The following is a 16,616-nucleotide window of genomic DNA, read 5'->3' as shown; positions in this document are numbered from 1 at the left end:
GTGGCACCGGGGGCAAGGGTGAAGTGTCCCGCCCAAGGACACAACGGCAGTGTTTTTTTTTTTTGGATGGTAAGAGGCGGGGAGCGAACCTGCAACCCTCAGGTTTCTGGCACGGTTGCTCTACCCACTACGCCATGCCGCCCCTATATGTACTGTATAACTTATATTAAAGTATGGATCCCAATTAATATTTTACTCACTGTAGATTTTGTCGAGTGCAAATTTATTTTATTTATTCTATCGTATGAGTGTTTTTATTGATTTATTTAATGTTAAGTATCTGCTAGTATTTTTTTGTGGTTTCCTGCCTCTTTGAAGCGAGAGCAGTATCTAATCCCTCCATTTTCTACCACTTGTCCCTTGGTGGGTCGCAGGGGGGGTGGAGCCTATCCCAGCTGCATTGGGGTGGAAGGCGGGATACACCCTGGACAAGTCGCCCCCTCATCGCAGGGTCAACACAGATAGACAAACTAAATATATATATACACCGTATATTACCAAATAGTAGCCCGGGCGTTTATTTTACAAAATGGGGTCAGACCCCGGGCGGCTATTAGGACATGGGCGGTTATTTGCACAAGGCTTTTATTTATTTTTGTACCAGCCTGCACCAGGCCATTCTTTGGTTACAATGGTTACTGTCCAGTATTTTTTTTTCGTACAAACAATTTTAAATGTAAAAGCTATTGTAAACATACAAACAAAAAAACAAGACTATCAAAAGACAAGAGATCAACAAGGCCTCAACATGGCAGTACTGCAACAATTGTCAAATAGAATACCAATACTAAAAATAAATACACTTTTTAAATAAAGCAGCCTACTGGGAAAAATAAAATTATGGTACCAAGTACTCAAGTATTAAAAACACACCATCAAAACAGAACAATAATACTGTCACTTAAATAAAATAAAGGCTACAGTACTCCAAGTTTTAAATAAAGCAGCATACAGGAAAAATACAATTATGGTACCAAGTACTCTATAAAACCATCAAAACAATAATACTGCAGCAAACGCAACCCCAAATGCAACTCAACCCCACTCATCATCCTCCTCTCCCTCACCCCCCTCATCATCATCATCCTCCTTTTCAATCACAAGTTCATTGAGGAACTGCTGTTCCTCATCACTCTCCTCCTCTTCCAGAACCACAGCAGCAGCCTGCTGTCTAGCCCTCAACAGCATCTCTCTGCCTGCCTGACATGGCTGTCCCTTCTTGAAGCAGTAAATGAGCTGGTCCTCACTCCCATCAGCTGCCACCGTCAGCCCACACACCTTGTAGGATACCAGAAAGCAACATTCAGCTATGGCTACTGTTTGCAACACACACACACACACACACACACACACACACACACACACACACACACACACACACACACACACACACACACACACACACACACACACACACACACACACACACACACACACACACACACACACACACACACACACACACACACACACACACACACACACACACACACACACACACACACACACACACACACACACACACACACACACACACACACACACACACACACACACACACACACACACACACACACACACACACACACACACACACACACACACACACACACACACACACACACACACACACACACACACACACACACACACACACACACACACACACACACACACACACACACACACACACACACACACACACACACACACACACACACACACACACACACACACACACACACACACACACACACACACACACACACACACACACACACACACACACACACACACACACACACACACACACACACACACACACACACACACACACACACACACACACACACACACACACACACACACACACACACACACACACACACACACACACACACACACACACACACACACACACACACACACACACACACACACACACACACGATTAAGCCAGCCACTTGTTGCACCAAACACCACCCCGGTGTCTCTCGTGTCACTCGCGGTGACATACAACTCCTTTGCCTTAATGCTGATCATTTTGCGGGACACACGGTGGTTCAGTCCACGAACGTGATGTATCCACTGACACAAATTAGCATCAAGCTCGTCGCTCACTTTCTTCCTACCTCCATCCGTTTTCCATCGATTGCAGACTGAGATAGTAGTTCTCCCTTTTTTTGTTTCCATTCTCGTACACGTTTTGGGTCAACGTTAAACTGCCTGGCCGCTGCCAAACCAGAATTCTGCTCCGCATACTTCACAATCGCTAGCTTGAACTTTAAGTCAAATCAAACTTTCTCTTCTTCCCCCTTAAAGTATTCCCGTCCATCAGTTGTGGTGTACCGGTATCCTGTTCATTCAACTCACTGCTACTGTTGCTTGCCATGTTGAAACTTTTCCTCGTGGGTTTGTTGTGTGTTACGCTATATGCGGTGACCCATTGCAATATGTTGATTACCCAGAATCCCCACGTGACGTCTGCTGTTACCGTAATGACCAGAATTATTGCACCTTTGCTTTTCCTTTTAGCTTATAAATTGGGTTTAATGAAAATTAAATCAATATGATTTTAATCTAAATTATGCACATAACAGCCCATGGGCGGCTATTTGGACATAGGCGTTTATTAGGAAGAGGCTGTTAATTCACAAAATGGGCTCAGACCCCGGGCGACTATTAGGACAAGGGCGTCTATTTGCACAAGGGCGTCTATTTGGTAATATACGGTATATATATATATATATATATATATATATATATATATATATATATATATATATATATATATAAATAATATATATATTATATAATATATATCAATCCATCCATCCATCTTCTTCCGCTTATCCGAGGTCGGGTCGCGGGGGCAGCAGCCTAAGCAGGGAAGCCCAGACTTCCTTCTCCCCAGCCACTTCGTCCAGCTCCTCCCAGGGGATCCCAAGGTGTTCCCAGGCCAGCCGGGAGAGATAGTCTTCCCAACGTGTCCTGGGTCTTCCCCGTGGCCTCCTACCAGTCGGACGTGCCCGAAACACCTCCCAAGGGAGGCATTTGGGTGGCATCCTGAGCAGATGCCCGAACCACCTCATCTGGCTCCTCTCGATGTGGAGGAGCAGCGGCTTTACTTTGAGCTCCCCCCGGATGACAGAGCTTCTCACCCTATCTCTAAGGGAGAGCCCCGCCACCCAGCGGAGGAAGCTCATTTCGGCCGCTTGTACCCGTGATCTTGTCCTTTCGGTCATAACCCATACGCCATGACCATAGGTGAGGATGGGAACGTAGATCGACCGATAAATTGAGAGTTTTGCCTTCCGGCTCAGCTCCTTCTTCACCACAACGGATTGATACAGCGTCCGCATTACTGAAGACGCCGCACCGATCCGCCTGTCGATCTCACGATCCACTCTTCCCTCACTCGTGAACAAGACTCCGAGGTACTTGAACTCCTCCACTTGGGGCAAGATCTCCTCCCCAACCCGGAGATGGCACTCCACCCTTTTCCGGGCGAGAACCATGGACCAGGACTTGGAGGTGCTGATTCCCATCTCAGTCGCTTCACACTCGGCTGCGAACCGATCCAGTGAGATGTGAAGATCTTGGCCAGATGAAGCCATCAGGACCACGTCATCTGCAAAAAGCAGAGACCTCATCCTGCAGCCACCAAACCAGATACCCTCAACGCCCTGACTGCGCCTAGAAATTCTGTCCATAAAAGTTATGAACAGAATCTGTGACAAAGGGCAGCCTTGGCGGAGTCCAACCCTCACTGAAAACGGGTCCGACTTACTGCCGGCAATGCGGACCAAGCTCTGACACTGATCATACAGGGAGCGGACCGCCACAATCAGACAGTCCGATACCCCATACTCTCTGAGCACTCCCCACAGGACTTCTCGGTGTACACGGTCGAATGCCTTCTCCAAGTCCACAAAGCACATGTAGACTGGTTGGGCAAACTCCCATGCACCCTCGAGGACCCTGCCGAGAGTATAGAGCTGGTCCACAGTTCCACGACCAGGACGAAAACAACACTGTTCCACCTGAATCTGAGGTTCGACTATCCGGTGTGGCCTCCTCTCCAGTACACCTGAATAGACCTTACAGGGAAGGCTGAGGAGTGTGATCCCACGATAGTTGGAGCACACCCTCCGGTTCCCCTTCTTAAAGAGAAGAACTACCACCCCGGTCTGCCAATCCAGGGGTACCGCCCCCGATGTCCATGCGATGTTGCAGTCTTGTCAACCAAGACAGCCCCACAGCATCCAGAGCCTTAAGGAACTCCGGGCGGATCTTATCCACCCTCGGCAACCTCAGCCCCAGAAATATGAGAGCCCACCACAGATTCCCCAGGCACTGCTTCCTCATAGGAAGACGTGTTGGTAGGATTGAGGAGGTCTTCGAAGTATTCCCTCCACCAATCCACAACATCCGCAGTCGAGGTCAGCAGAACACCATCCCCACCATACACGGTGTTGACATTGCACTGCTTCCCCTTCCTGAGGCGGCGGATGGTGGTCCAGAATTGCTTCGAAGCCATCTGGAAGTCGTTTTTCATGGCTTCCCCGACCTCCTCCCATGTCCGAGTTTTTGCCTCCGCGACCGCTGAAGCCGCACACCGCTTGGCCTGTCGGTACCTGTCCGCTGCCTCCGGAGTCCTGTGAGCCAAAAGAGCCCGATAGGACTCTTTCTTTAGCTTGACGGCATCCCTCACGGGTTCTAGGATTACCGCCACGACAGGCACCAACCACCTTGCGGCCACAGCTCCAATCGACCGCCTCGACAATAGAGGTACGGAACATCGTCCACTCGGACTCAATGTCCAGCGCCTCCCTCGTGACATGTTCTAAGTTCTTCCGGAGGAGGGAATTGAAACTCTCTCTGACAGGAGACTCTGCTAGGCGTTCCCAGCAAACCCCGCACAATGTGTTTGGGCCTGCCAGGTCTGTCCGGCATCCTCCCCCACCATCGCAGCTACCGATCACCAAAGCTCCGCCCCTCTCTTCACCCGAGTGTCCAAAACATGAGACCGCAAATCCGAGAATACAACTACAAAGTCGATCATGGAACTGCGGCCTAGGGTGTCCTGGTGCCAAGGGCACATATGGACACCCTTTTGTTTGAACATGGTGTTCTGTAACGAGCACAAAAGTCCAATAACAAAACACCACTCGGGTTCAGATCCGGGCGGCCATTCTTCCCAATCACGCCTCTCCAAGTTTCACTGTCGCTGCCAATGTGAGCGTTGAAGTCCCCCAGTAGAATGAGGGAATTGTTCCAGTACTCCCTTGAGTGAATCCAAAAAGGGTGGGTACTCTGAGCTGCCGCTTGGCGCGTAAGCGCAAACAACAGTCAGGACCCGTCACCCCACCCGAAGGCGGGGGGAAGCTACCCTCTTGTCCACTGGGTCGAACTCCAACGTGCAGGCTTTGAGCCGGGGGGCAACAAGAATTGCTACCCCAGCCCGTCGCCTCTCACTGCTGGCAACGCCAGAGTGGAAGAGAGTCTAGCCCCTCTCAAGAGAACTGGTTCCAGAACCCTTGCTGTGCGTCGAAGTGAGTCCGACTATATCTAGCCGGAACTTCTCCACATCGGGCACTAGCTCAGGCTCCTGATCCCCCAGCGAGGTGACGTTCCACGTCCCAAGAGCTAGCTTATGTAGCCGAGGATCGGACCGCCAAGTGCCCTGCCTTCGGCTGCCGCCCATTGGAGGAGGGACCCACGTTGCCTCTTCGGGCTGTGCCCGGACGGGCCCCATGGGGACAGGCCCGTCCACCAGGTGCTCGCCATCGTACCCCACCTTCGGGCCTGGCTCCAGAGGGGGGCCCCGGTGACCCGCGTCTGGGCGAGGGAAATCTGGGTCCTTCGTTTGTATTCTTCATAGAGGTCTTCGGGCTGCTCTTTGTCTGATCCCTCACCTAGGACCAGTCAGTCTTGGGAGACCATACCAGGGAGCATAAAGCCCCCCGGACAACATAGCTCCTAGGAGAAATGTGTATATACGCAAACTCCTCTACCACGATAAGGTGGCAGCTCAGAGAAGAGTATAATATATATATATATATATATATATATATATATATATATATATATATATATACACATATATATATATATATATATATATATATATATATATAGGAGATGTAGTTTATTTTCAGACATAAAATGCAAAAGCACCAGAAAAAACTACGCTCACCATGTTTTTGTTTGATATTGTCACACATCCTGGCATTATTGTGAGGATTTTGAAACCGCACTATCTACAATATTGTTACATCCCTAGTAATTACTTATTGCTTCTGACAGTTTAAACAGAAATGTACACATTTGCAGCCTGCTAAAAGTAATTTTGTAGGGCTCTGGCAGTGCTTCTTTTCACTCCTTGCATAAAGGAGTAGTAAATAAATGATAAATGATAAATGGGTTATACTTGTATAGCGCTTTTCTACCTTCAAGGTACTCAAAGCGCTTTGACAGTATTTCCACATTTACCCATTCACACACACATTCACACACTGATGGCGGGAGCTGCCATGCAAGGCGCTAACCAGCAGCCATCAGAGGCAAAGGGTGAAGTGTCTTGCCCAAGGACACAACGGACGTGACTAGGAAGGTAGAAGGTGGGAATTGAACCCCAGTAACCAGCAACACTCCGATTGCTGGCACAGCCACTCTATCAACTCCGCCACGCCGTCCCAAAATAGAGGTTTTGCTTCTAAGGTTCCTGCTGTACTAGCAGCCCGTGTCCTGGTATTTCCTCCATACTCCTTACATTGTGCTGGGGGAAACAAAAAACCTTCTTGCCACAATGTGCATTAATGTGCCATTCTGTGCAAGCTGCACAACCAGTAGTGGTGAGGGTGCTGCCAATATGCAAAACTTTCCAAAAATCAACCAGTCAGCGTGAGTACAGAGAACCATTTTTTTATAACAACTTTAAATGGAATTGCCTCTCATCTGTCCATTCCATTTGCACAACAGCAAGTAAAGTTGATTTATAATCAATCAGTGCTGCTTCCTAACTGTGCTGATTATGTGTTTATTTTTTGAGCAGTTTATATGATTTGCTGTGAGTTCATGTATGTTGGCTTTGTTTGTTGTTATTGTTATTTTAGATTAGCACAAGTGTGTATGCCACCTACATGAAAACACATAAATATGTAAAACTTGTAAAAAGAAACTTGTTTTTTTAGTTAGGAATGCTACCTGCTTGCTGGCTGCATTGGCTGTGTACCCGGGAAGTGTTGAGGCTGACGGTTGAATACGGGTGGCGGTTGCGTAGGGTGGTGGTGGTGTGTCGGAGATCAGGTGTTCTGCATGAAAATATAATGTTAGGTGAATTTGACTATTCATCAGTCATCCATTTTCTACTGGTTTACTGAATTATAATGGTGGTATGATCTCTGAATTCAAAATGCAAAAGTGTTTTGTTTGAAGGGCCAAGATAAGGTAAATATGATTTTACCCCAAGTAGGAGTAGCAGAACTGGATCTGGTTTGTGGACGAGTGGGTGGCTTTAGACCTGGAGGGAGGGGGATCCCAGTCGGAAGTGTCTGGTGGATGAATAAAACAAAGTAAGTTTTCTTCTGTTGAACATAAAAATAGAAAAAATTACACCCAACCAACTCATCAATTTGGTGCTTCAAACACTGCATATTGTGTAGCTATACCAAAAACAGTCACCTAAAGGTTATGTTACACTTTTGAGATGGTTCTCCACTCAGACCTCTTTGGTATGAACCCATAATACGTGCAGAAGATGATGGAATTACAAGTGCTAAATTATGTGTGTAAACTAAAAAATAGCACACGCTGTTAGTGGGTGTGTGAATTGATAACAAGTGCAAAAGTAGTGCTGACCGCTCTATTTAAATGACAACTTTGCAAGTCCTACCAGCTGTCACCATGGAGACATATTTTTCCTCCACATTCATAGCAACATGCTATCAACCTGTAGCATTTTGCTATGTTGTGGAACATGCAGCAGGCAACTACATTCTGCTACGGGGCTATACAGAAGCGCTGTTCTAGTGCAATGTAGACAATGGAGTTTCTAACATGCCAAAGGTGCTCCCCACAAAGTCTCTTGCTAAAATGTGAGCAACATTATAGCAATGTTCTTCCCAAGTAGTCAGGTTGAGCACAGGAGTCAAGAGGAATGGGAGTTTTGTGTCATTTATCGTGTCCTGGGTGTGTGTTGGAACCTCCCACCTGCGTGACAAAACTACTAAAAACTAAAAATTACTCTGTAATGGTGCAAATGAATTTTCCAGACTCAAGAAAATGCAGTTGCAAGTAATTTTTCCATGGGAGATTTTCATAGGAGACTATGGCGGGTCCTCTGATCACGAGAGAAAGTATAACATGTCATCATAATTTGTTTTGTTGGTCATGTAAATACTCCCATTAACATGTTAAATGAGTGTATACACATTATTTACATTTGCAGTTTTGCCTTCGGCTGTCTTTATATCTGCTGGCTTGAGCAGAGATGCTGGCACAAGTCCTCTCTGAAAACAAAAGGTTGCAGATTGGTAAATGAAGCATGAATGGAAACAAAGAGCAGGAACACCTGCAAACTTTACTTTTAATTTACATATATTTGTTACCTTAACGTCTCTATATCATTACCTGTCCATCATATATGACAGTTGCCATTCCATCCCTGTCCTCTTCTCCAAATATAAAGACCTTGGCACCTCCTGGCACGGTCAACTGACCCGGACCTCGAGCCATACACATGTAGCGAGAATGCCTAAAATATTGACAAAAAATTTAATCTAATGTCTACCACCATTTAAGGTAGGTAGGTAGGTAGGTCTTTATTCTCATTGCACAAGTACAACAAAACTTTGTTTTCAGCACAAACCCGTTCAAGATTAGACAAACAAACAGTGTACAGGGTTACAGAACAGGAACGCTGATGGGTCGCCACAAGGCGCCCCGTAAAAGGTGGGAAAAATGTAAATGCTGGAGAAGGATGAGTAAAAAAATACAATATAGACTGGGCTCCTAAGGGGGCCCACCCAGTCTGGGTTGGGGAAAAAAAAACTTTCATAGCAAAGCACATATACATATTACAACATACATCTCGAGATATCTAGCAACAGAAATTAGAAATGTCAAACAATTGTTTTTTTCTGAATCAGATTAATCAATCTTATGATTAATGTAGTAAATTACTTCCCTGAATAATTGTGCGTTAACTGTAAAAAAAATATTTTGACACAAAGCAACATTATTGTCAGAATGTTAATGTTGTATTCTAATCCATGTTATTTATTTGTCAAATTTTAGAAAATTCAATTTTTGGGGACATTTCACTTATTTTTGCAATGGCGTATAAATTGACCTGATCACTGACCGTATGGCAACCCATGCCAGTATTGGCAGTAAAAGTAAATGAGCACGTGCAGTAATTTTTGTAATGCGATAATTCTTGTGAATAATTGTAAAGGTGAGTGCGTTAAATTTGACAGCTCTAATTTACTTGTAATTTTTAATTTATTTACAAACATATCGGCGCAACCACAGTTTCATGTGTGTGTGTGTGTGTGTGTGTGTGTGTGTGTGCAGAAAAGCTGAAAAAGTCACACACCCAATCTTCCTTCCTAATTCATGTTGCCATTTTCAGAAAGCCCATCAATAACAATATAAATTAGATTAACATAGCACTTTTCTAGACACTCAAAGCACTTTACAGTGAGAACTGAGAACCCATAATTAATTCATTCCACATTCACAGCTGCTCTGGGGTAGACTGACAGAATTGTGGAATTGCGCTAACTGTCTTTCCAAACAAGCAAACATTCATTCACAATAATACACCAGCTGAAATGTCTTGCCTAAGGGCAAAATGAAAGTGATTGGGATGGCGGGAACTGGATTCCTACCAAGAACACTGAAGTTTTTAGGTGGCTGCTCTAACATCTGAGCAATGCCACCCTCCGATGCTTCGCATTACTGTACACTTTACCAGCTGCTTAATCTTGGTGCCTGTGTGCCTGACTGTGTCTCATCATACTCTCCTGTAGCGAGGCGTTTTAAAGCCTCACACTACAACAAATTAACAATATTAATAAATATATTAAAGCATACATAGCTGTGTTATTGCAATAGTATTGATATCCGCGGATATTTAATTCAATGTATCTAGGGTAGCGCCTCGAGATGCAGCATCTCATTTTCAAGGATGCCCCAAATTCAAGTGATAGAATTGGATCAGAAGTAAACAAACGTGGAGCTGTGCATATCAAGTGATCTTACACACTTTGTTTAAATACTTCAGTACAATAAATGTCAAGTACTTTAAAGGGGAACTGCACTTTCTTTGGAATTGTGCCTATCGTTTTTTTTAATGCATTCTAAATACAAAATAAATGCGATTAAAAGTCTGCTTACAATGAGCCGTTCAATTCTGCCTATAGAGCCCCTAAAAAACATCCAAACACCTCCATTAAGGTTTTACATACATGATGTAAGTATATATGCAGGGATTTTTCCTGGCTCAATTTGAGGCAGAGGTGATACAAGCCTGACCATGCGCCAGAATTTTTACGCAAAAAAAATTGTTTTTTTTTTCAATATACAGTAATATGCTGTAACAACACGTAAAATGTATTGTAATTTGTATTTGGGTAATTTGCTGTAAAATCATAAGTCAAGCAGATATTTAAGTATTTATTTTTATTTTTATTTGGACAAAACATTTTTGGAAAGTATGAAAATATACTGTAATATCTGTTGCAATAATGGATACTATTAAAGTTTAAAAGGCATGCAATTTCAAGCAGTAAATATATTTTTTTCTGTCAAAATTTAAAAAATCCATTACTTTAGTGAGAAATTAATAAGTACTTTATTGACACGTCATTTTCAGGTGTTTGCCGCCCAGATAAAATGATGTCGCGGGCCAGATCTGGCCCCCGGGCCTTGAGTTTGACACCTGTGGCCTAAGCACTTGCATAAGAGAATGATGGTCTCATAGCTTGTGTGGTGGGGCCACTTTTGCTTGAGACACTCATAGATGATTTTGCGCTCTGTGGACAAAAAGTTCCACATGTCACCATCAGGAATTATTACATTTTAACTGCCTGTTACGTTAATCTCTCTGCTCTGTTTCACCTGGACTATTGACTATCCTCCTCGCGAGGTTGCTTTTTAAAGTAGTATCTGCAACGCTAAAAACATAAACGTTACTCTGACACGGAGGAAACGTTTTTTCAATAAACAAGACATGCTTGTAATGCTTTCTTGGGGTAACTCCTTTTAGTTGACCTTGTACCAGTCAATCTGTACCGTCATGAAACTTTACCTCAGGGGTGTCAAACTCAAATACAGAGTGGGCCAAAATTTTAAACTGAACAAAGCCACGGGCCAAGGTTGAACAAATTAACCTTTTAATAGGGACCCAAACAAGTTTTGCATTGAACATTGAACAAGCAATGCTTATATAACTTTATAGTGACATGCAAAATCGAGTTACAAATAATAATAATAATAAAAATATCAATGGCATATCAAATAAAATAAAATAAAAAAATTGAATGCCTCTTTTCTATTTGCAGCCTTCTGAGGTAAACATCAAAATAAACTTTTTCCACAGACTAATAATACATTTGAAAATAAAATAAAAATAATGAAAGAATCAAACATTCAAACCTTGAAGAAGGTTGCATGAATAAGAGAAAGTGCATGAATAAAACGTTAATTATTGCTTAGTTTGCTACACTGATTTGCTTTAACACTGAATATGGAACAAGCAACGCTTATATAACTTAATAGTGCAAAATCAACTTTCAAAAAACAAACGAAAAAACATCAATGGCATATTAAATAAAATTTATATAAAGAATGTAATGCCTCTTTTATATTTGCAGCCTTTTGAGGTAAATATCACCATTAACTTTTTCCACAGGCTAATACATTTGAAAATAAATTAATGAATAAATCAACCATTTTTACTGCTCAGTTTGCGACACACTGATCTAATCTGATGTGCCTAAGCCAGATACCTGGCATCTTTTCTTGGATGCTAGTTCATTAATGTCGGGGCTCAGGCTTTGAGCTGAGGCAACCTTCATTATGGAACGAAGGTGTTCATCAGTCAGACGTATCCTGTGAGACGTTTTCGACATCTTCATTGAGGAGAAAAGTTGCTCACATAGATAAGTGCTGCCGAACATGGAGAGCAATTGAGCAGCTTGGGTGCAGAGCTGAGGCATTGTTTCAGGGATTAATTGTGGAAACTGTACATCATACTTTGACTTCAGCGTGTCATCACACTGGAGTTCAATCAGCTCCATTTGGAGGTTAGTTGGTGCTTTTTCCACATCAACTGCGAAGGGATTACTAAGCAGTTCAAATCTACATTTCTGACCATCAAAGTCGCCAAATCGCCGGCTAAACTCAGCGCAGAGTACACTGAGTTTTTCAGCAAACTGCGCACACAGCGGTAGAGATCTGCGTTTTTATGGTTTGGCAGCAGGGCAAATTGCTAAGGTTTCCTTGCAGCAGCTGATTCTCCCACAGGCAGAGTTTGGTTTTAAAAGCTCTCACTGACAAGTACATATCTGTGATGATGTGGCCCCGCCCCTGTAGCTGCAGGTTCAGCGCATCAAGATGGCTTGATATGTCACACAGAAAGGCCAGCTCACTGAGGTGGGCGGTGTCGGGGGGGCGGGGTTTGGTGGTAGCGGGGGGTGTATATTGTAGCGTCCCGGAAGAGTTAGTGCTGCAAGGGGTTCTGGGTATTTGTTCTGTTGTGTTTATGTTGTGTTACGGTGCTGATGTTCTCCCGAAATGTGTTTGTCATTCTTGTTTGGTGTGGGTTCACAGTGTGGCGCATATTTGTAACAGTGTTAAAGTTGTTTATACGGCCACCCTCAGTGTGACCTGTATGGCTGTTGATCAAGTATGACTTGCATTCACTTGTGTGTGTGTGTGTAGAAATCGCACATATTATGTGACTGGGCTGGCACGCTGTTTGTATGGAGGAAAGGCGGACGTGAGGACAGGTTGTAGAGGACGCTAAAGGCAATCTCTTTAAGGCACGCCCCAAATATTGTTTTCCGGGTGGAAATCGGGAGAAATTCGGGAGAATTGTTGCCCCGGGAGATTTTCGGGAGGGGTACTGAGTTCAATAACAACTCAAATAACTGCAGCTGTGTTATAACTTGCATCAAGTTCAATAATAAATAAAATAACTTGCATCAAGTTCAATAATAAACAAAACAAAAGTGTTATAACTTTCATCAAGTTCAATAATCCATCCATCCATCCATTTTCTACCGCTTATTCCCTATAAAAGTGTTATAACTTGCCTCAAGTTCAATAATAAATCCAAAAAAAGTGTTAACTTGCCTCAAGTTCAATAATAAATCAAATAAAAGTGTTATAACTTGCATCAAGTTCAATAATAAATCAAATAAAAGTGTTATAATTTGCATCAAGTTCAATAATAAATCAAATAAAAGTGTTATAACTTGCATCAAGTTCAATAATAAATCAAATAAAAGTGTTATAACTTGCATCAAGTTCAATAATAAATCAAATAACTTGCATCAAGTTCAATAATAAATCAAATAAAAGTGCCACTTTGCAAAAAAAAAGGAGGAGTTACGCATTTGGCAAGACATGGCAAGTGAACATGAGTTTTACAGTACTCTAGCATTAGTGGCTGCAATGAGCCTGTTTTGCACTGCACAGCTTTTCAAATCGGGGTTGCAGGATTGACACTGTCACTCTTAAGTCATGCTCAATGTTTAGCTGAGACCTGTACTTCGTTTTGAGTGAAGCAACAGCTGAAAAGGGAAAAGGGCAAAGGGGAGAAGAATGGACACAGTTCTCTGCCCGATGAGTGAATGATTAGCGCGGATGGGTAGCAACCCATCCGCGTGAAAGTTTGTTCCGCTTAGCCCCGCCCCAGTAGTTACTGTTGCTCTGTCTGTCAAACTTTCGCTCCTACCTAGAAATTTAAAGCCTACAGGAAAAATAAGTAATTTACATTTTTTTATATAGCCCTTTGAGACACTTGTGATTTAGGGCTATATAAATAAACATTGATTGATTGATATAGCGGATTTCACAGACAGAATCACAATGATTTACAGTGTGTATAGAAAATGAAAGCATAGTAAACAAAAAAATCTAAGAATATAATAAAAAATTTAAAAAATTCCTCCCGTTCCTCGCGCCCCACCTGTCATGTCTCTATTCCCCACCAGTGGGGCGCGCCCCACACTTTGAGAAACGCTGGTTTAAAGTATAAATACGAGAAATACTGTTGACAGAAACAAAATCCAATCATATTTAATCTCGTCTAGTAGATGGGTGGTACAAATTCGGAATATATCCATGCTCAGCTCTTTACTGCCATACATTGAAAGAGGGGTGGGGGTTTGTTAGGAACGAAAGCCAATCAGATGCTTGTCCTTTCGAGATAAGGAAGTCACCGCCAAAGCCTAAATGTGTGGCTTTAAATATGTAATGCGTACACCAGGGAGATAGTGAACAGGACCCATTTTATTTTTGCTGCTGTGATGCCATCAGCAGGCAAGTCATCGATTGTGACATTGACACAACGGTAAGTCAAATATATTATTTGCTGCAATTGATGTTGCACCAAAAACTGATTTGGTTTCAAAAATGTATTCCTGTCGCCGCGTCGCCAAAGCACGTATACTCCTTTCGAGCTTTGTCTGTCCACAACTAAATTACTAACTACATGTTGGGCACATACTTATAGTTGTGGTTAATGTAAGGATATGCGTTTCAAGGGTTTTAAGCCTTTATCGTGTCCCAAAAATGACAGAGTTGGCCATTTCTATTTTAATAATCAGATTCGATGTTAATGTGCTGAAATATCTTTTTTGTTTATAAACTACATGCAATATTAACTGATCTTTGTTCATGCACATAATAAATATTAATCAAGTGTTTGGATGTATTCATTCCAGAGAGTTACATTTATGATAATGAAGGACATACTGTATTGTTTACGTGTTGAAGTCCCCTTTAAAAAGCTGAAGGCAACCACAAACGGTATCTTAGTGATTCAAAATAATATTTTGATATTGACATCTGTGCATCAAAAACACAAAGAGAAGATGCGTTACCCGGCCCGGAGGAAGCCCGGGGCCCTCCTCCGGAGCTAGGCCCGGAGGCAGGGCTTGCCAGCGAGCGCCTGGTGGCCGGGCTGGCCACGGAGCCCGGCCGGGCACAGCCCGAAGAAGCTACGTGGACACACCATCTTCTCCGCTATGTGGGCCCACCACCCGCGGTCGGAACCAGTGGGGTCGGGTGCGCTGCCAAGTGGATGGCAGTGAAAGTGGAGGCTAGTGGAGGCTCCGGCCGGACCAATTCGGGGCAGCAGAGGCTGACTTTCGGGACGTGCAACGTCTCTACGCTGGTGGGGAAGGAGCCTGAGCTGGTGCGAGAGGTGGAGCGCTACCGGTTGGATCTGGTGGGGCTTACCTCTACGCATAGCAAGGGCTCTGAAACCACACTCCTGGATAAGGGATGGACCTTGTTCACTTCTGGAGTTGCTCAGGGTGTGAGGGCACAGGCGGGTGTGGGGATACTTACGAGTCCCCGGCTGAGTGCCTGTACATTGAAGTTCACCCCAGTGGACAAGAGGGTCGCCTCCCTTTGCCTTAGGGTTGGAAGGGGGAAAACTCTGACTGTTGTTTGTGCATACGCACCAAACAAGAGTTCAGAGTATTCAGGCTTCTTGGATACCTTGCATGGGGTCCTGTATGGGGCGCCGGCAGGGGATTCCATAGTCTTGCTGGGGGACTTCAACGCGCACATGGGCAATGACAGTGATACTTGGACTGGCGTGATTGGGAGGAACGGTCTCCCTGATCTGAACCTGAGTGGTGGATTGTTATTGGACTTCTGTGCTAGTCACGGACTTGCGATAACAAACACCATGTTCAAGCATAAGGATGCTCATAGGTGTACCTGGTACCAGAGCACCCTAGGCCAAAGATCAATGATCGATTTTGTAATCGTATCAGCTGATCTGAGGCCGTATGTTTTGGACACTCGGGTGAAGGGAGGGGCTGAACTGTCAACTGATCACCATCTGGTGGTGAGTTGGGTCAGATGGTGGGGGAGACCTCTGGACAGACCTGGCAAACCCAAGCGTGTAGTGCGGGTGAACTGGGAACGTTTGAAGGAGTCCTCTGTCCGGAAGGACTTCAACTCCCACCTCCGGCGGGACTTCTCTGCCATCCCTGTGGAGGTTGGGGACATTGAACAGGAATGGGCAATGTTCAAAGCCTCTATTGCTAAAGCTGCAGCTGCGAGCTGTGGCCAGAAGGTCTTAGGTGCCTCAAGGGACGGTAACCCTCGAACACCCTGGTGGACAGTGGTGGTCAGGGAAGCTGTCCGACTGAAGAAGGAGTCCTACCGGGGTATGTTATCCCAGGGGACTCCGGAGGCAGTTGCAAAGTACCAACAGGCCCGAAGGGCAGCGGCCGTGGCTGTGGACGAGGCTAAGCAGAGGGTGTGGGAGCAGTTCGGGGAATCCATGGAGAAGGACTATCGGGCGGCACCAAAGCTGTTCTGGAAGACCATACGGCACCTCAGGAGTGGAAGCAGGGAACCAT

General features: G+C 44.4%; 1 protein-coding gene across 1 annotated transcript in view; it reads right to left on the bottom strand.

The window, feature by feature from the left end:
* Positions 1-875: 875 nt before the first annotated feature.
* The window catches only part of LOC133652375 (neutrophil cytosol factor 2-like), a 35,023-nt gene continuing 19,282 nt past the window's right edge, over positions 876-16,616 (bottom strand). Inside the window, exons 6-10 of the mRNA XM_062051066.1 lie at positions 8,635-8,758; positions 8,445-8,513; positions 7,469-7,556; positions 7,210-7,316; positions 876-1,278 (exon numbers count right to left, since the gene is read on the bottom strand). Coding sequence (XP_061907050.1) covers positions 1,036-1,278; positions 7,210-7,316; positions 7,469-7,556; positions 8,445-8,513; positions 8,635-8,758 — 631 coding nt within the window. The 3' untranslated portion in view covers positions 876-1,035. The remainder of the gene's footprint in view (positions 1,279-7,209; positions 7,317-7,468; positions 7,557-8,444; positions 8,514-8,634; positions 8,759-16,616) is intronic.

The sequence above is a fragment of the Entelurus aequoreus genome, linkage group LG06 (assembly GCF_033978785.1).
Source record: "Entelurus aequoreus isolate RoL-2023_Sb linkage group LG06, RoL_Eaeq_v1.1, whole genome shotgun sequence".
Classification (NCBI taxonomy): Eukaryota; Metazoa; Chordata; class Actinopteri; order Syngnathiformes; family Syngnathidae; genus Entelurus; species Entelurus aequoreus.
The sequence above is the reverse complement of the archived record's forward strand: the minus strand, read 5'-3'. Positions and strand labels throughout refer to the sequence as shown.